General features: G+C 39.6%; 1 protein-coding gene across 1 annotated transcript; it reads left to right on the forward strand.

The window, feature by feature from the left end:
- Positions 1-24,874, forward strand: LOC149267631 (uncharacterized). Its single transcript, XM_089412908.1, has 7 exons — positions 1-12; positions 784-902; positions 1,694-2,455; positions 2,577-2,862; positions 3,110-3,275; positions 24,112-24,220; positions 24,355-24,874. Exons 1-7 carry the CDS (start codon positions 1-3, stop codon positions 24,470-24,472), a joined length of 1,572 nt encoding a protein of 523 aa, XP_089269034.1. The 3' UTR covers positions 24,473-24,874.
- Positions 24,875-25,825: the final 951 nt, after the last annotated feature.

Consider the following 25,825-nt stretch of genomic DNA (forward strand, 5'->3'; position numbering starts at 1 on the left):
ATGATGCACATGGTAAGTGAGTGACTGCCATTTTTGAAGAACTTCTCCCCGCAGTTTTAGGATATGCACATCTTTAATGAGCTTGCGTTTCTGCTCAAAATGAGCTTGTTTGCCGTACTGGAGTCATTTTCTCTTCGTCTGTTTGTCTGCTTCATTGAGTATTATTGTAATGATACTTTTGCGTATTCCACGCATTATTACGTTGCTTTTTGTAGGAAGATCTCGTAATCTTAGTTAACCTTTGTGTTATAATGTTCTTTTAAGACCTAGATTACTGGGGATTTTGTTTTACCTATCGCTTTTTTTGCCTTTTTATCCGGGCATTTTATCTATTCCATTTCTTTTCGGTGTAATTTGCTCTCTGGAATCTGCTTGTTCTTGATGAAATTTAAGTATTTCTTTTTATTCTAACATGCTCTCATATTTTGGTATTATTGAATATCTTTCTTCTTCTGGTAGGGTTAACACACCCATTACAATTTTATGCATTTGAAACTGGACCAGTTGCAGCTCTTTTGTTAACACCGGAATACTCGAGAGGATAGTGCATCAACTATCAATCTCAAGTTATTGAAGCTTTCAAGTTTCAATAGTATATCAGATTAAGTGATTTTGTCATAAACATGGACTGCGAGAAACAGAAAGAAGGAATATTTTTTGTTATTTTCAGAAGGGTCTTAATATTTCTGTTTAGTAACCGACATTTTTAATTTCTACACTTGTTAACGCTGACAAGTGATATGTTTCAGCATCACTAAGGACACTATTTGTTCTTCTTTGCAGTCATTACTTAGGGGTAGATTCTTGCGAAGTAGAGATATAATTGAAGAACAGAGGTCCTCCACAACAGCAGCAGGGGAGTTGGGCCAGCTAAGACAACGCAGAACTGTATCTGGTTTACGGTAAGGAATAATGTTACCATTTCCTTTTTGGAATATTATGCTACATGTCTGGTTATAATTTTGCTATTGGGAATTTGGTCTTCTTAGTCTGAGCTGAGTTACTTTGTTCTAATACAATGACATTCGGAAATAGGCAATGTGTTTTAGTACCTCTGCAATTTGCTGTTGTTGTTAAGCCAAGCTAAATTTGCCCCCTTGAAAGTTAAGACAATTTATTGTTGTTGGATTTACCTGAGCTAAGTTCAGGTTTCTCTATTATGCGAGTTCAAACAAATGATGTATTTGAGATCAATATTTTGATATGAATGTCAGAGTAATCTGAGTACTCCTAAGTCAAAATCTGCTTAGGTTGGTTTCTAAGCTGAGTTAATCCAGTCCTAAGCCCGAGTATTGGCTGCTGAGCTCAGTGAAGTCAGTGCTGAGTTTTCCAGCAAGTCAAACTTGACAGCTCCAAGTCAGACCTGAAACTACTCAGAGGTTATCCACTGCCTGGTGAGTCCAACTTGTGTGTAAATAGAAAAAGTTGCCCATGTCAAAATATACATGCCAAAAGGAAAAGAAAAATCCTGTCTGAATGATTTCTGTTGCCAAGTTTTAAGTTTTAACCGTATCTTTATTAGCTTCAAGCCAAACTCTAACACTATGGACATGCTGAGTTGTTCATGAAACTGAGATTGTGAACGTTGGCATAGGCAGTGTGTTTTAGTACTTGCATTTTGTTTGTTGTCTATATTGGAATGCTATATACACATTCTGGCATGATCTCATAAATATAATTGCTTGAGCATCAGGGAAGGTTTCCGACTCAATTTAGACAGTTCTACTGGGGCTCAACTTGTAAACCATTCCAATGACTCTGGAAACTTGTCTGGGACTGAAATTCAGGAGTCCATTGTTTCTAGAGAAACAGAAACCATGCAGAATGAGTCTGAAAGTGGTACAGAAGAAAGTGACATGGTTGCAAGCAGAGGAGATCAGGTACGAGATATCAGGGGCAATGATGAAATTCTGAATGAAAATGTCTCGTTAGTAGCAAGCACGGACGGGCAAGTTGTTATGCAGGATGAAGGGGGTTTGCAAGCAAATGTATCACTGGGAGAAGAAAGGGAGTTGCAAGAAAATACATTAGCGGACAGGGAACTGGACTGGCAAGAAAATATCATAGAGGTTGGGCACCAAGACTGGCAGGAAAATATCACAGAGGTTGGCAACCAAGACTGGCAAAGCGGTCACACTGAAGGAGTACAGATAGACTGGAATGATATTTTGCAAGGGGTGGATATTCACTGGCAAGGAAGTGGCTCTGACATAGAAAGGGAGTGGGAAAGGGATGATGCTTCACAACATGCAAGTGGGGAGTGGCAAGGAGGTCCTTCACAGGACATTGATTGGCAAGAAAGTTCTTCACAGGAATTAGTCAGAGACTGGCAAGATCACTCAGCTGGAGTATCAAATACATGGCAAAATCTTCCTACTGTGCCCAGAATCAGTGATTTTCAAAGTCTAGAGGATGCAACTGAATACAACATGGAAATCAGGGAACTTCTTAGCAGGTTTGTAATGGTGCATTTTATGTTTTTAGGCCCATTGATTTGTTGAATGGGAAGATAAAAAAACACAGAAGTGGACACTATTGAATACGAAGATAATTATATATTGTTGGTTTGTGTGCAGGCGAAGTGTATCAACTATTTTAGCGAGTGAGTTTAGGGAAAGGATGGATCAGCTAATTTTGTCATATATACAAAACCGAGGACACCCCCCTGTAGCTTGGGATATGCAGGAGCAGCACCCAGATGAACGAGATGATGTGGGACAGACTGAAGGTCCAATTAACATTACAGACAGGCCTCAATTTATAATACCACCCCCTACACCACCACCGCCCCCACCACTTCAACTTTGGCAGCGGGAGATGCAAAGACCATTACGGTCACGTGCATTACAGCACCCTGAACTTGTAAGTTAGTTCTGATATATATCTCTTAGCCTAAATTATAAGATACAGTTGGTTAAAATATGTTTTACATAGAAAATTTGTTCTCAACATAAAAATAATGAACATGAAAAAGATTACAAATATTTTGTCCTGTGGCTTTTAGATTGAAGCACACAGGGCTTTAGGCATCTTTCTTCTTAATCTTATCATTTGTGAGCATCGATGCATACTTTATTATTAATGTTAGTCTCTAAAATTTCTGGTGCAGGAGTGGGAAGCTATAAATGAGTTGAGAAATGATATGGCAGGGCTCCAACAAGGAATGAGTGACATGCAGCGCATGCTGGAAACTTGCATGGAAATGCAGCTAGAGTTGCAACGATCTGTGAGGCAAGAGGTTTCTGCTGCTCTAAATCGCTCAAATGGAGGAGAGGGTAAGTCTTTTATGGCAGTAAGATTTTAGTGTTTGGATTTTATTGTGCCAAGAGGTGCTCTACAGCTCAATATGGGGGAGATGTTGTAAAGTCATGTAATGTTATGTTATATTACATTGGCTCAAAAATAATAATCATAATTATTAATGAATAAAAATGAAATTATCAAAATTTGAAATATTAAATATCAGCTCACACCTCTTCAAAGAATCACAATCACAAATATTGCATATTAATATTTCAATTTACTTCTCATTATCTCAAAATGCAATGAATGTAATATAAAGTCAAATTTTCTCTTCGTGGATGATGATCTAAAAGGACTTCTAAACATCTTAACGATTTCAGGAAAATTATCAGTAACAAGGAATTTGTGTTGAGTTATTTCCTATATTTTGTATTTATTTAATTCATAGTTTGGGTAGTTGACATATCGTTGGAGGCAATTCAACTTCGTAGTGCATTCCCGTAAGGACCGATGCTCAACGAACTACTGGGAAGGCTCACGCTCATGCTGCCTGATGGATTATTTGTAAAGACAGACACGCTGGCCTGCTGAAGCATTCCCACTTTGTTGTTGTTGCTGCTGCTGCATGGCACTTGCAGTGGCTAAATGACTGTTCATTAATTGCACTTGAACAATCAAGAGTTACGTCTGCATTGCATCCACCTGAATCACCAAATCTCATATCGTAGGTCATATATCAGTTTTACGTTACTTTCCAAACTCAAGTTGCATTTTGATGGATACTCATGGTGTTATGTACATGAAGTTGATTTAAATTCATCTTACTAAACATGTTTAAAGAATTCTAAAATAACACAGAGGTAAGCGCAAAATGATTTAAATTCATCTTACTAAATATGTTTAAAGAATTCTAAAATAACACATAGGTAAGTGCAAAAAGACCAGGTTTACATTCAAATTTGTTTATCACTCCAAATGTAGAAAATAAGGTTATATGATAGTTTACAAAATTCCTAACTAATTGATGCATTAAGATGTACAAAAATTTTCAATTCGATTATTCCTCTTAGAATGATATAGGATAGGTTTCACACTCTACTTATTCATAATTTTAAATTAAGTAATCAGTCTAGATCTATTTAACTAAGGATTTATCAAGCATCAAGAGGGATCAAATGCCTCAAGGTGCAAACCTCTCTCATGTTTTACACTCAAAAAAGAGGTCTGCTCCTCGAGAGATTTGATGTCTCTTGGTGCTGGATAGATTCGGAGTTAAGATGGATCTAGGATGGTTATGATTAGTTCCTATGAAATATATGTAGTTTAAACTTTATATACAAGTTTTTATTTTTTCATTATTTTAATTTGCTTTTGTTCTTTTTTAAATTTTTATTTAAATAATTTATCTATCTAACAAAGCACCCCACTTGTTAGCCCATAAGCAAGGGTAAGATATTCTTCAGGGCTCAAGGTTGTACAACAAGAAAGCTTGAAGCCATTACAACAATATACTCAATATGACCTTAACACGTCATCCGTAAGAATTGAACTTTGGTGGGGAAGATAATAATCAACCCAATTGACAAATGCCTTTTTGTTTGTTATATTTACCATATAAGTACATGTTGTTGCCATACATGTTGCTGCCTTCCTGATGATTGTTAACATTCAACTAATTTGTTTTAACATACAACCGGATTCAGAGATTTGAATAGGACTGTAAAATGTGCAGTTTATCTTTTTATACAAGAGTTAAATGTTTATGCTGCTCGGTATTATTGCCATTTAGACAAACATTATCTCTGTTTATTCTCTTTGTTATATTACTAGAATAGATTCATTTCACATTAATAGACGATATGATTAAGTTATAAAACTTTAAACTAATCTCAAAGTCTCAAGAGTCTAGATACCACTGAAATACAAAATATGACAAGAAACAGGTATCAAAGTTCTGATATGTAGAAATCTAGGCATAGGAATCTAAACAGGTGCCAAGGCCCAGTGTATTTAAGTTTTATGTTCATTTTCATACATAAAGCAAATATAATTCAACTAACAAGATGTCAAACTTCCATGTTCAAAGTCCTTGAAAACTATCCTGACAGTTTCGTTTCTCAAAAAATAATTCTTAAAACCTGCCCAATATTTCTTTAGGGCCTAACGTATAGCCTACTAAAGAATAGACCAAAAAGAGGAACAACCATCCTGGGTCTATATAGATCCACTTTTTCTATGAGGATCTGCACTGATAAACGGATCTGTGGAGCGTCCAATGCCAATTGTTGTCAGCGGGGAGGATTAACCAACTATGGCGTTGACTTAGTTTTGATTGCTGCTGGCTTCTTTGTATCTTCTTCCTAGTGGCTTACTGGCGCCTAGGCTACCAGAATATAGAGACCAAAAGAAGAAGAAAAAATAGATCATCCTTGGGCCTCTCCGGGTCCATTCTTTTTTCTGTTCAGTACTAAAAAAACGGATCCATGGAGGATGCAATGCCATTCTCACTGGGAAGGGTTAGTGCAATTATGGGGCTGACTTATTTTTGGGTCTTGACTGCTGCTGCACTCCTTTGTTATCTTCTTGGTGGCTTCTATCTTTCTCCTTTGTGTCAAACTTCAAGTTTAAAGTTCTTCTTGCAACCAATCATGACAGATATGTTTTGTTTCTCAAAAACGGGTGTTCTTTAAACCTGTCCGATATTTCTCTAGGGCCTAGGGCCTAAAGAGCATAGACTAAAAATGGTCCAAAAAATTGATATGAAGATCTGTATTAAACATTGAATCCGTGGAGGATTCAGTACCAACACTTGTCAGGGGAATGATTACTGCTATTATGGGACTGACTCAGGTTTGACTGCTGCTGTAATGTCATTTCCTAAATTATTTTGGAACATTTTGGGCCCAATTTTGGAGGAGATGGGGCCCATTCGATTTTATTTAGAAGACTTAGGGGTTAGAAGTAAGTTATTTTAGTTTGTTAGTAGCATGTGGGGGCCACCACACCAGGAAATACACACTCCCTCAGCCAATGGGTTGAATTGCATGAGAGGGAAATCGAAGGCTTAGTGAGGGACCCACAAATGAGGGAAAAAGGCTCCACAAAATCTATAAAAGGAAGGCAACACTCCTCATTTCATCATCTTTGGCATATCAAATTTCTTCTCAGTTGCTTGAGCTGCTTAGCCGGGTCACTTGTTGTTTAGCAAGAGTTTTCCAAGCAGAGAACTCACCCTTTCTTTGGGGGACTTTGAGTGCCACCCTAGAGAGGTTCATCCATAATTTTCCGGAGGTGATTTTCAGTGTGGTTTCCAGCATTTGTATTCAGTGTCTCCAAGTGGTGCGTATTGCTCGAGGACACAGTAGGAGAAACTAAGTTGAGACCTTTGCATTCTTCCGGGGAGCTTTTTTCAGGAGAAATTATGGGAGAGAAGCTCTGGTGTTTTGCTGCCATTTGGGTGAGTTTGTGGGTTGAAGGAGAGAGCTTTCATTCAGTGGAAATTTCGCACTTCCTGGGCCAGTGCATAAGGGAGAGATTGGGTAGTGGAGACACAACGTTTGGAGTTGTTCCTTGTCGGGAGAAATAAGGGAAGCATTTGTGGAGGTGATTGCTACTTTTCTGAAGTGTTTGGGGAGGATTTTGCAGGTGTTTTGACACACTGTGTGCTTCAGCAGTTTTGGAGGACGTAGGGCCTTTTGGGGGTCGATTTTGGAAGGTCAAAATCAGGCCAAACCATTTTTGGGTTTTTGTGGATTTTGTCCAAGGTGCCTAGAAATAATTTTGCAGAATTTTCTGAGCAATGGAGGAGGGGTTTCTAGCCATATCTTTGCAACAGACAATGCATAATTACTAGGGACATCACAGTGCAACAGTTGGTTAGTTGTGTGTAGCTCCGGATTGTCATTGCTTCACCTGGGCTTTGCTCCATATTTTGTACTTTTGCATATTCCTTCCATATTTTGTACTCTTGCACTGGTTTATGATAAAATGGCTCAATTGCTTCCACATTTCCGATTATTATGGGTCTATTCTAATTGTTTTGAAATTTCTGTGGTGAAAAATTGTTATTTGCTTGCATATCACTGTTTCTCCTATTTTGGAACATTACAACTGTTGGGGCTCCTTTGTAACTTCTTCTTTGTGGCTTCTATCTTTCTTCTCAGTGATTATATTTTAGCTATTACTGGAGTCAGATTTCATAATCTTGGTAGTCCTCCAATGTGGCATATGTTTTCTTTGTTCTTGCTCCTCAATTTGCTCCTTGCTTTTTTGGGCCTTCCAGGTGAGTGAGATGATTTCATCTATGAGGGAGGCCCTTTCTTTCTCGTTTCCCTCCTGCTTATTACAAAGTTGTTAACATGTAAGTTTAAGTCCCACTTGTTCTTGTCAGAGGTTACCTATGTTACTTGTGTGCCTTTTCCTAGAACTCCTTGGAGCATTATGCAAATAATTTAGATCAGAATCAAGACCTCTTTGAATGATACTAAGGACCTTGTTTTGTTGTGGTAAGGTAGAAAGTGATTTTGGCTTATGAAGGAACGAAAAAACACAGAGGTACAATGAAACAAGACTTCAATTAATAAATAGCAAATGTTGAAAACTGTTTACATGCAGAATGGAAACAAACTAGCTTGGGTGATGGTAGCTTCTCTCTAAGTTGAGATGTGTTGGCTACATGCCTTCTAAACTGTGTTACAATGAGGCTTGGAGGCCTTATTATCATGAAGAAACATTGAGAAACCCTAAACATCCAAAAACCTAACCCTAGGAGATGAAGCACCAAAAGGTATGGGCCTCGATGGGGTTAGTTGGAATGTCAACTTCCCGAGGTCGTAACTTTGGCATACGATCTCCGTTTGGCGCGCACAATATCTTGTTAGAAAGTTCTATCTGAGGACAACAACTTTCAAAGATAGCCAGTTTCCCTAAAAGATGCCATTTAGGGCAAACGGCTCCGGAAGTTCAAGACTTGAAAAACTGCCGAAGTAGGAAACTGTGCTGGAAATTATGAAACTGAAAGGAAATAATGTTGTGGGTCCAAGTGGAATTTGCTCCTTGTTTTTCTAGACCTTCCGGGTGAGTGAGACGATTTCATCTTTGAGGGAGACCCTTTCTTTCTCGTCTGCCTCCTGCTTATTACAAAGTTGCTGACATGTAAATTTAAGTTCCACCTGTTCTTGTTAGAGGTTACCTATGTTACTTGTGTGCCTCTTCCTAGATCTCCTTGGTGCAAATAATTTAGATTGGAATCAAGACCTCGTTTGAATGATACTAAGGACCTTGTTTTGTTGTGGTAAGGTAGAAAGTGATCTTGAATTATAAAGGAACGAAAAAACATAGAGATACAATGAAACATGACTTCAATTAATAAATATCAAATGCTGAAAACTGTTTACATGCAGAATGGAAACAAACTAGCTTGGGCGATGATAACGTATCTCTGAGATGAGATGTAATGACTACATGCCTTCTGAACTGTGTTACAATGCGGCTTGGAGGCCTTTTTATCATGAAGAAACATTAAAAAACCTTAAACATCCAAAAACCTAACCCTAGGAGATGAAGTGCCAAAAGGTATGGGGTTAGTTGGAACGTCAACTTCCCGGGGTCATAACTTTGGCATACGATCTCGGTTTGGCGCGCATGATATCCTGCTAGAAAGGTCTATTCGAGGACAACGACTTTCAAAAATTGCCTGTTTCCCCAAAAGATGTCATTTAGGGCCTCAAAACGTCTCTGGAAGTTCAAAACCCAAAAAACTGCACAAATAGGAAATTGTGTTGGAAATTATGAAACTGAAAGGAAATAATGTTGTGGGTCCAAGTGGAATAGGCAGGTGGCCACCAGTATCCACCTAGATCAATCCTCCCCCCTTAGGAAGCAATGGTCCCCATTGCATTGAGTGCCTCCATGAGGTGGGGAAACTATTGCTAAACTTGGTCCCTAGTGAGCCAATTTTCTTGGTGTAAGAGTTGGCCGACTTTGACAACCTGATACAACTGGATCCTTTATTAGTGAGTGTTCTTAATCTGTGTTTCCATGATCCGATCAGTCGTGGCTTGTTCAATGCACTCTGGGTTGAGCTCTGTTGGTGTTAGCTGCTCAACAATGTCTGATGTGTCCAACAATGGTGGAAAGTATGGTTGAAAGTGATCCACATTGAATATTGGGTGTAGGTCAACGAATAGGGGGATAATTAGCTCGAAAGCGTTGTCACCCACAACCTTGGTGATGGTGTAAGGCTCGTACTGGAGTGGTCGAAGCTATCGATGGGCCTCGCTAAGGCGTTCCTTCTGCAAATGCAATCGAACTTTGTCGCCCACTTGAAAGGTATGTGGCACTCGATGCTAACCATGACGTTGTTTGTGCTTGTCATTGACTTTATCCAGGATATAATGAACCTACTGGTGGATGTGCTGAATGCGTTCAATAAACTTGGTGGCTTTATTAGCTTTGGATTGAATATGTGCAGATTTTGCTAATGTAGTTGCAAGAGGTATTGCAACATCAATGGGATACAATGGTTGAAATCCCAGACCCACTTGAAAGGGGCTGTGGCCAGTCGAGCTATGGAGACCTCTGTTATAGATGTGTTGCACGTGGGGAAGACTCTCATCCCATGTTTGTGAATGCTTAGAGTTGTACATGTGTAGTATGTGCATTATCATCCTGTTGATGACCTCTGTCTGACCATCAGTCTGGGGGTGGAATGCAGTTGACTAGGTGAGCTTGGTGTCTAACAGCAACCAGAGGCTTAACCAAAATGTGCTTAGGAACTTGCTATCCCGATTTGATAATGGTCTGCGGTATCCCAAAATGTTCCCACACTTGTTCGAAGAAGAGTTTGGTAGTGGCTTCGACTATGATACTCTTCTTGCATGCAACCAATATGGCCATCTTAGAAAATCTATCAACGACCACAAATACACAGTCATTACCATGCTTGGTAGAAGGAAGGCCAAACATATAGTTCATGGAGATTTATTACTAAGGTTGGTTAGGAGTAGGGCTTGCTTCTTTATGGTTGGTTTGGCGACGGCACAAGCAGTGTAGGATCTAATATATTTTCCAATATCTTGTTGGAGTTTTGGCTAATAAAGATACTTACGCAATACTGCCATCGTCTTCTCCACATCAAAGTGTCTTGCGATCCAACTGTAGTGTGCCTCCCAAATTAGCTTGGCACGCTCGCTTGAAGGAACACAAACGGTCCCAGGTAGCATAATAGTGCGTCCTCGAGGTGGAAGTCTAGAACTTGTTTGCCATCTATCAACATCTGGTATGTCGTGGAAAATTTTGGATCATTATTGTATAGATGCAATCATCCAGAAGTCTCGTGCCCACAAGAGTTGAGAACAGTGATTAGTGCCACAACTGGGGCTCGACTAAGGCAATCTGCAATGTTATTTTTTCTGCCCTTCTTGCATTTAATGTTAAAATGGAATTGTTGCAAATATGTGGACCATTCCTAATGGAAATCATTTTGCAACTTTCCCTATGTCTGCATAAACTAAAGAGGTGGGTGATATGTGTGGATGATCTTCTCCTTCCCTAGAATGTAATGTTTCCACTGTTGGCAAGCCTTATCATAGGTGGGGTATTTCCGAACAGTATCAGAGAGTGTCTCACTGTGATAGGCCATTGGATGCCCTTGCCGGGTGAGAACTGTACCAATAGCATAGTCGAAGGCATCTGTCTCAATCATAAATGGTTGTTGCAGGTTTGGCAATGTGAGGACTAGTTCAGAGCAAAGGTGGTGTTTCAGCTCAACGAATGCCTTTTGTTGTGACTTAGACCAAAAGAACATTGCTTTCACTCTGCCCTTTGTAACTTGAGAGAACCCCAACACAAATCTTTGATAGAAATTAGCAAGGCCCAAGAAGCTGCGAAACTCTGTTAGAGTCGTCGGGGCTGGCCAATCCCGAATGACTTGGATCTTAGTTGGATCCACATGCACATCTTGCTCATCAATTATGTAGCTCAGATATTGGGCATGGGCCATGCCAAAGGAGAATTTCTCCAAGTTGGCACATAGTTTGTGCTTCCGTAGGGTTTGAAGGACTTGCCGAATATGTTGCAAGTGTTTTGCTCAACTCTTGTTGAAGATGAGGATGTCATCTAGATATACAACCACAAACGAGTTGGTGAAAGGTCATAAAAGTTGCAGGGGGATTTGTCAACCCGAATGGCATGACCAACCACTCAAAGACTTGAAGGTGGTCTTATTTCCCGATTTGGGAGATGATCTTATTCATTGCTTAGCAGAGATCAAAGAAATGGTGGTAGGCGGGGCTACCTCTAGTATCTTGTATAGTTTTTTCGCCCAAAGTAATAATAACAGTATGAGGTCTGGATTCATACACAACATGACGTTTCCACAAGTATGATTGGCCTAATAAAACATCGCAAACTTCAAGGGGAGCAACATTACATAGTACCTCTTCCGTGAAAAGCTTGATGCTGTAGGGAAGGCGACATTGCTCGCTAACGCAGAGATCTCGCCCTTGGTGGAGCCACCTGATGGTGTATGGTTGTAGGTGTGCGTCAACTGACCCAACCGCTTAACAATCTCTGCTGAGGTGAGGTTCTTTTGACTCTCACTATCAACAATGAACTGCAACGAAGAACCCTTCACCCACATCTGTGAGTGGAAGAGACGCTCACTCTCCTTTGGATATTTGGGCCCGATCTTCTTAACCTTGGTGGTGGGAACGGTGGCACTAGGTTTTGCATCAATGATCTGTATTCCCTTGTCAACTTCTGACTCAGAGTCGAAACATGCATTTGACTCTAAATCTTTTAGCTTGACCACCAATGACTGCTTTGCGCGACACTAATTTGTGTTGTGAGTGGGGCTCTTGTGGAACTCACACCACTTTCTTGTGTCTTTCTTTGTCTTTCTATTTCTATTTTTTGCTTGTGGCTTTGATGGGTTGTCCTGGGTTGTTCCACCTTGGCTCTGTCTTTTGTTTTGCGGTTTGGAGGTGCCTTTGCCTTGCCTTGGATTCGTAGATCCAAAGTCTCACTTCTTCTATTTAAATTTCTGCTCGATCTCGACAACATATCGGTATGCTATGCCAAGCGAGGAGATGTCCAGGAATTCCATTTTTGCTTGGATGTATTTGTGCAGACAACCACGGTACTTGAGTTACAGATGTCGCTCAGAGTCCTTGATACCTAGCTTCATGCGTAGGGTATGAAAAATATTTGTGAACTTTGACACTTCTTGGTCCCTTTCCTGCCGTAGTGTGGTCCATTTTATGTACTTATCTTCATTGCTTCTAATAGGGTAATATTGTTCCTTGACGACATATCAAAAAGAATCCCAAGAGGGTGCAACTGAAAATAGGGAGGATTCCTCCTCATCCCTTTGCTCATAGTAAGTCTCCCACCAATCTTTGACATGTAGGGCGGCCTTGAGGAGTGAAAAAGTAATATTTTCCCTATCGGAAAAATTATGGACCGAAAATATCCTTCTAGCAGATTTAACCATCTATCTAGAGCATCGACGTCTATTTGGCCTTCAAATATAGGAATGTCAAAGTTAACTTGTATTTTAAAGGGGTTGACGCCTCTGAAGTGACTGTTGGATGAAGATGCTTCGCTGATTGGTATTTGCCAAAGGATTTAGGAAAAAATATCTATTATCTCGTTCCTTTGTCGCTCGAGGGCTTCTTCGAGTAACAATTTGAAATGATCTCTCGCTCCCTCGTCTTTCTTTTCTTCCGCCATGGGAGGTCGTAACAGTCGGCGAGGTCGGTCTTGCAAGGGCTCAACCAGTTCAAGTCCCAACTCTTTAGACCTCGACCTCGTTGGGGACATGCATAGAAAAACAAAGAAAGAGCAAACCACTTTGATACCACTGATCCAAAGTTATGAAGGAACAAAATGAAATACAAAATTAAATAAAATCACAGAGATACAACGAAACATAACTTCAACTAATAAATAGCTAAGTAACCTAACACGGGGTTTCGGGATTCGTAGGATACGGGGATTCGAGTGTCGGATTCAGATATTTCTTACACAAATTCTCATTAATGATACAAATTCATTGATTTCAAACATAGATCTTCATCTAGATGTAAGTTTTACTGTTTAGAAAGTTAGTAACATTATAGCATGCATAGTATATACAACATTCAAATACATGTCACATAAATGATAAATCAATGAATCATAAATTGTAAATTCATAAATGATAAATCATAATACATATCCAATTCATCAATGATCCAATAAGAGAAAGACAAGATAGTAAGATAAAGACACTGACAACTGTAGTTTTCTCATTAAGTGATTAAATCTAAATGTGTTACATAGGTAGTGCAATGCCAATGGCAAATAGAAATAGAAAATACAAAACAACTACAGGTATACAAGCCTCAAGGCAGTAGGTAGCCCATGACTCATGAGTCATCAATCCTCATAGTCATCATCAGAATTAGCATTACTGTCCTCATCATCATGGTCACCACTGCTCTCTTCCGCATCCTCCTCCTCCCCTATGACTAAGTGGGTCTTTATTAAAGTGGGGTGAATTAAAAAATAGAAAGTGAGATTTAAATGAGCATTTAATCTCAACCATTGATCTAAATCTATTTCAGCCATTGGATTTAGAGATCACCCAAAAGTCACTTGGAGTTATATTAAAGGAGGAAAAGGAGGAAAAGCTCATTCATTCTTTCATGAGCAGATTGGGAGAAGGAGAGCAAGAGAGCAAGAGAGATTTCTGAGCAGGAAGGAGAAGGAGACAGCAGCTTGGCACACATTCCAAGGCAACAGTTGAGCAGATTTGTACAGCTGATTCAGCACATAGTGAAAGGCAGATTTTTGCACAAAAATCGAGGAGCAGTTTGCTGATTTTTCTGCACACAAAACGGAGGTCGTACAGCATTTATTGCTGTCATGTTTGCTGTAATTTCCAGATTGCTGTGAGGCACGGGAAAGGAGATAAGTTGTAAATTTGCTTGCTGATTTTTTGCTGAATAATTCTCATTGTAAAAAGACAATTTTCAGAAATAAAGAAGAGCTCTCAAACTGGTTTTCCCCAAGAGTTGTAGGGGGTTTTTCCAGGGTCAAGTTGACCAAAAATATCAGTGTTTTAATGTGTTTTAATGGCTGTTTTTAATTCTGCAATTTCCAGCATTCTGAAAAATTTCCAGAATTTGTGTTTTCAGCAATATTTATTTTTTTCAGTCTGTTAAATGTATGGTTATGGGAATGGGCATTTAACTACATGGGAGAAATAAGGAGAAACTGAAAACCGGGGAGGGAAAACAGAAATTTTTACACATAGTCGCCTCTACATCTGCTGGTGTGGAGGATGACTCCTCTACAATATCAACGTCATCAAATCTAACAAGCTCTAGCATTGGATCATTGAGATCCATGTTGGCCAATGCCAACTCAACACTGTTGTCCAGACCCATATCATCAGGAAAGACATCCCACATCTTTGTCTTTCCCTTAAACCACTCTTCCATGTTGGGTTGTGTTATATTCTTTCCACAACTAGCCCACATAGTTAATTGGGGGGTTAGAAAGGGGGCGAAGCCCCCCTTCGTTGCATCGATTGCGTAGCAGGGGGAGTTACAAGGGGTTTGAAGGGTGCAGGTAACCCCACTCTATGGGGTCGGGGGCAGCGCCCCGGGAAATTTTGTTTTTTGACCCTATATTAGGTTGGGCGGACCTACCTATGGTTTTGTGCATGACTTTTCGCACATGGTTTTGGACGCGATGGTTTTTTGGTCCATGGTATTGGATGTTTTGGCATGTATAAATATGTATTGTAACATTGCAAGGAACATAATGAAAAATCAAGCTGGTAGTCCCGGTTTTGGGATCCAGGGGAAAATCTCTGTGTATATGTGTTTTATGTGTTATGCTCTTGCATTGTTTATTTTCTGTGTTTTAGAATTCATATGTAGGTAATTTTTGTACGGGGTTAAAACCTACATTTGGTATCAGAGCTGTTTTGGCTTCAAGTGGACGCCTTTGTTGCTGAGGGGTTTCGCTTGGGCCTGTGGTAGACCCTGTTTAGTGGGAGATTTGCGGGATCGATTTTGGTTGTGAAAAAAGATGGCGAGCAGTGGAAAGATAGAGATCGAGAAATTTAATGGTCAGAGTTTTGAGTTGTGGAAACTCAAGATGGAGGATTTGTTGGTGGATAAAAATCAGTGGATCGCAGTAGATCCAGGTACTAAATCAACGGGAGTGTCTGATGAAGAATGGAAGAAGTTGGATCAGAAGGCAAAGAGCACAATACGATTGTGTGTCTCAGATTTAGTATTGTTGAATGTATCAGGGGAAGCTATGACGAAGGCTTTGTGGGACAAGTTAGGGACTTTGTACCAATCTAAGTCTCTGGTGAATAAACTGTTCCTACAGAAAAAACTGTAGAACCTAAGGATGAAAGATGGAGACTGAGTGACAGAGCATCTGAATGCGTTTAATACTGTGGTAAGTCAGTTATCGTTTGTTGATATCAAAATTTCAAATGAAGATAAGTGCATTAGTTTGTTGTGTTCTCTACCAAATTCGTGGGATAGTCTGGTTATTGCAATAGGTAGCAATGCAACTGCCTTGCAGTTTGATGAAATAGTCTCATCCTTGCTGACGGAGGAGATGAGACGGAAAAATATGGAGAGCCAGAATGGTGATGCCTTGTTTGTACGAGGACGGTCCCAAAACAAAAACAAAAATAAGTCATCTAGTGGGAGATATAAATTTAGAGGGAGATCTAAATTTGCAGGAAAACCTGTAAAGGTGGTTTGCTGGAAATGCGGAAAGGAAGGGCACTACAAAAGGGACTACAAAAGGGCGGACCTACCTATGGTTTTGTGCATGTTTTTTCGCACATGGTTTTGGACGCGATGGTTTTCGGTCCATGGTTTTGGACACGATGGTTTTTTGGTCCATGGTATTGGATGCTTTGGCATATATAAATATGTATTGTAACATTGAAAGGAACATAATGAAAAATCAAGCTGGTAGTTCCGGTTTTGGGATCCAGGGGAAAATCTCTATGTATATGTGTTTTATGTGTTATGCTCTCGCATTGTTTTTTTTTGTGTTTTAGAATTCGTATATAGGTAATTTCTGTACGGGGTTAAAACCTACATTCCCTCTTCCTATAAATAAGACGAAGGTTGGTGTGCACTTACACCATTGTCTCTGCCCTGGACTGCGAAGCTTGCTCTTCTTAACACTATACAAATTCCCATATGTGCTCCAATTCCTCTCGCAACAAGAGGATGAAGTCACTTGAGAGAGGAGCCTCATGGCTAACTGCTAAAGAGGAGGGCTCATTGCCCCATGATTTGCCCACCAAGAATAGGGCTTCTTAGACCCCCTGTCTCTAATCACATCATATCCTACAAATCGACCAATGCTAATGGAAAACTCTGTAAAGGCATCCTCCACCTCATCAAGCAATGCTCTATCCCGAAAAACCTCCCTGAATGCATCTTTCCTCCCCTGTGAGATTTCACCGTCCATGTGAGGAGGGAATTTGCGGGAAGGTCCACCATTCAGCCACTCATGGCTGTAGTATTTTGGGTTGAATGCGTGAGCCAAACAATGTAAAGGTGTGCAATTCTTGTCCCATCTGCTGACAAGAATATCCTATGTAGTACCACAGAAGGCCTCTGGTGATGTCTCATACTCGGGGCACTCACTTTGTAGAATAATGCTCCTCACAAACTCAATCATGGAATCCCATCCCTCATAAACCTCTCCTAGGATGGGTTTGTCTGTATCTGCAAATCGAAGCAAAGAAATGATAGGGTCCATGATCTGAATAATTAGATCTACCCTCTCCCACCAAGAATCATTTAGCACTGTGTCCTTCACTCTTTTAGAGGCTAGTTGATCTGTCTTTCTTCAAAAAGACCAAAACTCAGAAATAACCATGGCCCCAAGAGCGGTCTTGACCTCCCTTAACCTCTTCAACATGATGAATGAAGAGGCAAACTGTGTATCAACAATCTTCAACAATGATAGATTGCTGTACTCCTTGTAGATAGTGAGGGAATTTGTATGATTTTTCACAAAGTAACGGATATGTCGTGCATCCTCAATAATGTTACCAATCCAAAGCACATCAAAAGCAATGGATTTCAATGCTAAGTTCAATGAATGGACAATGCAAGGTGTCCAAAACACTTGTGGATATTTAGCTTCCACAATCATGCCAACAACCTTGCAAACAAGTGCATTATCTATAATGGTTTGCACACAACAATCAACACCTACATCTTCAATAACTTTAATAAAGAACTCACCTTTAAATTGTGCATCCTTGTATTCTCCAAGTGTATCCATTGCTTTCAAGGAAATTGGACCATTCAAGGAAGACACCATGAAGTTGATGAGTGGGTGTTGTGCTGGATTTGTCCATCCATTAGAAACAATGTCAACCCCAGATGTTGGCCATGATGCTTTAATAGGCTCAAGCATTTTTTGCACCTCTTTTTTTGCCTTTGTCAACAATGTGGTTCTAAGCTTCTCTGAACTAGGGGGCACATGCCATGATGGAGACCCGTGAGTTAGAGCTTGGCACATCTCAATAAATAGAGGTGAGCGTGCAACATTGAAGGATATGAAGTTTTGATAGAAAAAAAGGCAATGGTGAGATCAAGCTCTTCCCGTTTCTCTTTTTGAAAAATCTTGTCCATTGGACCAAGTGAAATTGCCTTTATTTTTGCTGCTTGTCCCCTAATAGAACTCTCAAATGGAAATTTGGTGGTGCCTTTCCTGAAAAATGGAAGGGGGTCATCATTCTTGGTTTTTCTTGATTTTGTAGCCACATTTTCCATACCAACACTGAACTCTTTTTCCATTTCTTTCCTCTTTTGTAAAGGAACTTGTGCACAAGCTCCAACTCCACAACATGGCAAAGCCAACAAGTGGCCTTTCACACGAAAATATGTGCTTGTGAAAGTACTGTGGCAAAGTTGCATCTCCAATGCACATTGCCTCCTCCCTTCCTTTTGTTGCTTGGCCCATCATCTCTTGTGACATATTTCCACAAGGGATATTTCTAAATGTTACCTTTAGGAGGAAGTCTTCCCTCAACATTACTTGCAGCAGACTCTGATGATATTGGGGGAGGAGAGGCATCTCCAATGGGGACATTCTTCCCCTTCCTTTGCCCCCTACCTGCTGCCCTTGATTGAGCCATGAATATTGTAAAAAAAAAAAAAACAAAACATTCACAAATTTGTAAAAGAAATGCATATACAAACTCCTGTAATACAAATGCAAAAAAATAGAGAGGAAATTGCACTTCCTTGGTGCTTGAATCTCCTTGAAAGCGCTCCAAACCCTTGGCTCCTTGCTCCAAACTTCTAATAGCAAATCCACAACTCACTATTTGCAAAAGGAATGAAACAAAATGGTAAAGAAAATTAGAAATGCGCCCTTTTATTGGCGTGTGGGTTCCTTTTTGCTGGATTCAAATCTGGTTTTCGTGACATGATGTGTCCTAACGAGACACGATCCGGTTTCGATCGTGTCCCATTAGGACACATCGTGTCACAAAAATCAGATTCGATAGGATTCAGACATTTGGCAAAAAATCAACGAATCTGATTTCATAGATAAATAGCAAATGTTGAAAACTGTTTATAGAATGGAAACAAACCAGCTTGGGAAATGGTATCTTATCTTTGAGAAGAGATGTGACGGCTACATGCCTTCTAAACTGTGTTACAATGATGTTTGGAGGTCTTTTTCTCATGAAGAAACAATGAGAAACCCCAAACATTCAAAAACCTTAACCCTAGGAGATGAAGCGCCAAAAGGTATCGGCCCCAATGGGGTTAGTTGGAATGTCAACTTCCGGGGGTTGTAACTTTGGCATACGATCTCTGTTTGGCACACACGATAGCCTGTTAGAAAGGTCTATCCAATGGCAACAACTTTCCACTGCAAATGTGCCTCTTTCCAAAAAAAACACTGTTTAGGGCCTCAAAATGGCTCCAGAAGTTTAGGACATGAAAAACTACCACAAATAGAAAACTACCAAAATAGGAAACTGTGCTAGAAAATAGGAAACTGAAAGGAAACAGTGTTGGGGATCCAAGTGGAATAGGCGAGTGGCCACCAATATTCTCCTGGATTAGAAAGGAAAGCTAAGCTAGAATAGGAAGTATAAGTGAGACATGTAATAGCAAAAAAGTCCCGTTATTCAAGTCATGGATGGCACAAACGACTCACATTATGATCGACTGTGTTCTTTGCAAGGTAATCTGTGTTTTATTATTTTTTTCTATGATTTCAAGTACCGTGAATAATTCACATGCTCAAAATCTTCCTTGGCGTGAGAAACAATTGAAAATCTCCAATGGAACATGATTGAATTGGCGGTGACATTATTGTTCATACCACTGATGATAATGACCAAATCTCCAAGATATTGAAGCCACTGGATGCCCATATCTTTGGCGAATAACGCTGAATTAAGAAACACTCATGTCTTAATTACACCTAGTCAAAGCCAAGTGTACTCTATAGTGCATTATAGATGAAATTTGTAATAAAATCTTAGCACTAATAGATATGGGGTTAACATGAATGCTCAAGGCTATATGTAAATCCCCATCACAAGAAATATATGTATTCCCTTTTGGGCCACAAACAAGTCCCTAGGCTTGGCTCGATCAACCTACTGTTCTTGAAAATAGTAAATTTGACCAATGAGATTGTAGACTATCCTTGTAGAATTAAATACAAATTACAAAACAAAACCTTTTTCCTAGAATATCAAAATGGAGGGCAACTTAATTGCTAGAGACAATAGTGGCCAGTAACTCCATGGGACAATTGGATCTAAACATATGACCTAAGGCCTTCCTATTGGAAACATGCCTTGGGTGGATCGTTTAACCAATTGAGCTATCTCTTGGGACTTGTTTCCGCAAAATCTAGCAAGCCTTGTGCAAAGTACCACTAAGTGGAACCAGACCTTATGGCAACAAGAGAAAGGGTTTCCACTATCACCTCAACAACCTTTCTCTTGCTCTTTAATGGTATTAGGTCAAATAAATTGAATATATATTGACATAAACTAGAAAGGCCTAGATATTCTATGCCAATATTCTATACCAAAAGGGTGGTTGTTATAAGTTAGGTTTTTGTTGATTTGCATTGATAGGGTCTACAATGTCATCTGATAGCCAAGAAAAGGCATGCCAACGGTATTCAACAAAAAGGGAACAAGACCTTCCAATAAACACCTAGGGTTAGGATCACTTAATGGGAAATTAGGGCTGAAAAACATGCATAAACAACAAACAAGGATGATGTTAGCCCTAATAAGGAGGAATTAACCATGCACAATGCTAGGTTTTTCTTTTATGTGATTTATTGATGTGATTCCTAAATTATTAGCCACAAACATCCAACGCATGCACTTTTATACAAAATTTTACCCCAAAATTCCTAGTGGCTAATCCTAGATGTTTAGAAGAAGAAATTTAATGAAATTAATAGATGATCAACACAATAATGATTAGTTCCTAATCCTAAATGGGCTTAATGGAATCTTCTAGGGCTAAAATTTTATGACGGGGTTTTGATGGAGTAAGGTGAGATGACTAGAGTATCCACTTTTAAAACCCTAACTATTTTCCATGTGTGGGGAGAAATTAAATATAAGGAATTCAGATTCAAAGTTTCCTTATAGGCTTCAAAGAGAACAATTTTGCAAGCACTAATGGAGCAAGATTTCAACATAAATTTAGAAATTTATCATGGCATAAATATAAACCCTACTTCACACACCCAACATGCAAAATATCAAAGATGAAGCATGAAACTTACAAAATTTTCCAAGGAAGCACGTCTTTCAATCCCAGAAAAACATCTCCATGCAAGATACGATCTCCACAAAAAATTACACCATAGAAAAGTCACATCTTTCCCAAGTAGCGAAAAAGAGACTATCTCACACTCTTTTGTAGAGAAAAGGGACAAATATGTGATGATGAAATGAAATGAGGGGGAGCCTTTATTTATATGAGATTTAGCACCCTCAATCTTACAGTAAAGCAAGTAAAAGCCCTAATTACAAGTTTTCTTTGAGTGTTCAACAAGGGTGAGGTTACAAGGCAACCTCATAGCTTAAAAACATAACAAATAATGCCAAAAATTAAAAAGGCAACCTCTATGATGTCACCCTCCAAAGGAGCTCAAAATACCACAAGAAAGTGATGAATAGGCTAATGAGTGCTCCATACTATAAAAAGTATCTCTAAGTCCATGTACATGCCTTCAAAGTGCCTCCAAACCAAGACATCACCACCAAAGTTCCCTACGTCACCCTCTCAAGGGGAAATAGGGGTGATCTCGAGGATAATCATCATCATCAAATTTTGATGTGCAAGCCCTCCTTTGTCATCCTGAGGATAACCATCATCATCCGGGCTTTGGAACAAACAACACCCATCAAACAGTGTCAAGGCTAGCTTGGGGACATCCTGGTTTATGTGGGCACATTGTCTATAAATCTAACACCAAGCTTCATAGGCTCAATGTTTCAGCATCCCGAGGTACTTCATAGTGCAAGTACCATGTGGAACTAGCATATAACCCATTGGTTTGCTCGGGGTAGGCAACACTACATCAACAAGGTCATATATGTTCTTTGGAATGTGTAAAACGACCTCTAGAATGTTGTTGAATAGAGTGATAATCATGTCTCCAGAGGCCTTTGTTGCTGTGATGACACCACCTGACAAAACCTTTTTCAAAATCAAGTGAAATCACCAATAATTAGGGATAATAACCATAAATGCACCATAGTGGACTGTAGCTAATGTCAAGGGCACAAAAGCACTTCACACAAAGCTTGCCTTCAAATGTCTAACTAGACTAAGTCTCGTAAATAGGTTTACCTCCTTATGTTAGGGATGGTTAGGTGGATAACCTATCAGGTGTTTCCAGCCCCCAAGAGGAAGTGACATTTCCCAAGTTAGCCCATCAATCCATAATTGTGTGTGAAAATGGTGGTTGCTTGCCAAATGAGAATGACTTAAGGGAAAGGTGCCATAGCCATGTGACTGGCTAATGGAGGTCCAACATCCTTAATATATAGACGTAAGGAGGGAGTGATTGTGTAGGCATGAGTTACCTCTTTCCTTGGCTTGCATTGTCCACCCCTCTAGTGTGCCTTTTACTCCTTTATGATTTGCTTTGATTTGGGTGCATAGCCTAGGAGCCCAAGTTTGCTTTTGAGATATTCCTTTACCCCTTAAAGATGAGTCAGTTTATCACTCGTCAGGGTTGGGACATTACAAGAGTTCTTTTTTGTAGATGAAGTGTCATATGATGGCTAATGAGGGGGGTAGAGCTCATGCTAGGCTTTGCCCATGCACTAATCAAATGTTGTAGCTGTCTTTTGCATTTTTCCTTTTTTTCGTTGTGGTTTTCTTATGCTTTTATCTTTCTTTTAGCTGCATCAACCTCCAGGTCAAAGTTTTTCGGGCCCATACTCAAGGTTGAGGATTTTTAGGGTGCCAATCCCAATGACCAATGACCACCAACCCAAAAAATGGAAATGAACAAGGTGAAAGATGAAAAGTGGTGAGTATGGAATAACCATGGACATGCTGCTTCAATTAGTAACCTCCAATAGTGCCCATGCGTCAACCTTTAGGTTGAAGTTTTTCAGGCCCATACTCAAGGTTGAGGATGTAAGGGTGCCAATCCCAATGACCAATGACCAATGACCACTGACCGATGACCACCAACCCAAAGAATGGAGATGAATAAGGGGAAAGAGGGAAAGCGGTAAGTATGGAATAACCATAGACATACTACTTCAATCAGTGCCTCCAGTAGTGCCCTTCCTAAATCCCTAAGGCCTCAGAGGAGGTCCCACTGGAGTAGAGTCAAATGCTAACCTCCCAGGTGAAATGAGGTAACATGAATACAGCCAAGATCAGTCAATCATCTACGCCTTGATCCATATTAGTATGCCTGTAACATTAAGTGAAAACACATGATTGCAAAATGGTTAAAGTACCTGCCTTCTTTCAAGAAGGATTGCTAGATGGGGAAAAAGAAGTCTGACTGGAGCAAGAAGTGGAAGATCCTGGCATCATGTTATGCCCTGATCATACAGGGCTGCTGGCTGGATGGCTGTCCAAGGAAGAGAGCTTTTTTCTCCAAGGGGTTATGCATTTTTGGTGGGTAACAGGACTATACTCCCCTTTGACTAACTGTGTAGAGTGAGAACATACAGGGCTGATGGCTGGATGGCTGTCCAGGGAGGAGAAAAATTTTCTCCAGTGGGTTACACACTTTTGGTTGGTAACAAGACCATACTCCCCTTTGACTAACTGTACAAAATGAGAATGTTTTATCTTTTATTTGGAAACTTGTACTACAAGCCAACAATATGATGTCTGTAGACGAGGGTTTTATTTGGAAGAGAATTTTTACCATTTTTGATGAATGATATTGAAACTTACAGGTCTTATTTAGTGCAAGTTCCAGAAATACGAATTCCGGCCAACCTTCCTCTTGTATTTACTGATTAGGAATGAGAAGAACAATTCCATATTAATGAACAAAAGGGACTAATTTTGTATATCTTTTTCTTATTCTTAAGTCACGTTAAAGTAGATTCAGAAGCTGTCACAAAGCCCATTTTTTTCTTTCTTTTCAAATTTGAAGTAAACCGTTGCAATTTGTTATCATTTTAGAGCTCAGCGCAGGAGAATGTCTTAATAAAAGTAGTCAATAAATTGTTGTTTCTCACATCAATTCAAGTTTTCATGTATTCAGAATTGACACAGTATTCCTGAAGCCGTGAACCATGTTTTGTGGATCTGATTAAAATTCGGACTGCTTTATTTTCAGAAAATGCAGGTGTACTGGATGAAGCTATAGATGGTTCAAGATGGGTTACTGTCAGGAAGGGAATATGTTGTATTTGCTGTGAAAAGCATATAGATTCCCTATTATACAGGTAAGGAGTTTTCATCCACCTGTTGCAATTACCTTTACTGTTTTTAATTTTGTGGATCAAAATAGTGAAGGTATACCCAATTGCACGTGCTTTGTTTTAGGAAATATTTGGTTGAATGTGTGACTATTTTACAGGTGTGGTCACATGTGTACCTGTTTGAAGTGTGCGAATGAATTGGTTCACAATAGAGGAAAGTGCCCCATGTGTCGAGCTCCGATTGTGGAGGTTGTTCGTGCCTATTGTCAAGCGTGAAGAATATTGTTGAGTGTGAATATGAAGTATTGACATCTAACTGTTCCTGACAGCAAAGGACTTGGGGGGTATTTCATTCCAAGGTTTGTGAACATCAATGAGAGTTTTCTTGATCAACTACTGATAATACACAGTTTGTTTTTGGTTTATTGCTTCTTACTTCAGCACCAGAAAATATAGTTGGCTGCAAATGCTTGTAATAACTTTTTTTCTTGAAATGGGTGATGATTGGGCGACGTAGTCATTTCTGGAGCCAAGGTTACTACAAAGCTTTGGGTGTTAGCAACATAGGTTTTCTGCAATGGGGGCTATAATATGCCAAGGCCATTAGATATTACTTGGTGTAGGTAAACGATTTTTCTTCAATAAGGCTATGACAGATGATTTAAAATTTGGGTTCAACTTTCTATTGCTACTCTGTTGTATACTTGTTTTGTTTGAAGTTCACAGCTCGTGGGCAATAGCAATATTTTTCGCTAACATATTCATATATGAAAATCTGATGTGCAGTGAAAAGCTTAATTGTTTCTTTTCAGTGTTTCAACCAGGCTTGATTGTTTCTTTTCAGTGGTTCAACTAACCATGGCCTTTTTTCAGAAGATCATTGTTTTGTGTCGTCATTTACACACTGAAAGAATGGAAGCTTGGTTAAAGGTCGTGGTGTCAATTAGCCAGAACATAGTTGGAATGTAGTTTGGTAGGGCTATTATCATTTTTTTGGCAGGGCTATTATCATTTTTTTGGCAGGGCTGAGTATTATCATTTTTTGGGTTTGTTTTTGAACATGTTAAGTTATGGTATGTTCTATGCTTAGTGCAATTTACTTCAATTTCTTCTTATTAGCCCAATGTCAATTTCACTGTTCAGCGATCACATTAACATAAAGTAAAACGCTGATAGAACATAAATAAGACGATAGAGGATAAGCCAAGACAAGAGACACCAGAGGTGGCGGCTAGCCAGGGACAAACCCTAATGTGGGGAAACCCTTTGATCAATTGTTCTATAATCTAATTCCGTAGAGAGAGAGATAGTACAATATCATAAGTCTGATATTTTATATCAGCGATAATATATCAGCAACCAGCAAAGTCAAATCTAGTCAAACAGCCCCGGATTGACCTCTAGTCAACCTTGAAGAACTCGGTCTTCAACAACAAACTTCGGCAGCCCAAAACAACCCTCAGTGAATGGTCAAAACAGCAGTCAATAATCAGCAGCTTGCGGTCAGCCTTAACCAGTCAACATTGGTCAACTCAACACCCAAACAACGTGCGCAGGTCAACGCATCAAATAACAGCCCTGCTTCTTGGTCAACGCAGCCTAGAAAAGTCAACACTGCCTTGAAATAGA

The sequence above is a fragment of the Pinus tabuliformis genome, chromosome 6 (genome assembly GCF_031772625.1).
Source record: "Pinus tabuliformis cultivar Carrire ecotype Pingquan chromosome 6, CPIR1, whole genome shotgun sequence".
NCBI lineage: Eukaryota > Viridiplantae > Streptophyta > Pinopsida > Pinales > Pinaceae > Pinus > Pinus tabuliformis.

Bases quoted from the DNA above. Each gene is read 5' to 3' on its own strand.
- LOC149267631 (XM_089412908.1), top strand. The intron at 2,863-3,109 runs GTAAGTTAGTTC...TTTCTGGTGCAG, and splicing joins CATTACAGCACCCTGAACTT to GAGTGGGAAGCTATAAATGA. The intron at 3,276-24,111 runs GTAAGTCTTTTA...CTTTATTTTCAG, and splicing joins TCGCTCAAATGGAGGAGAGG to AAAATGCAGGTGTACTGGAT.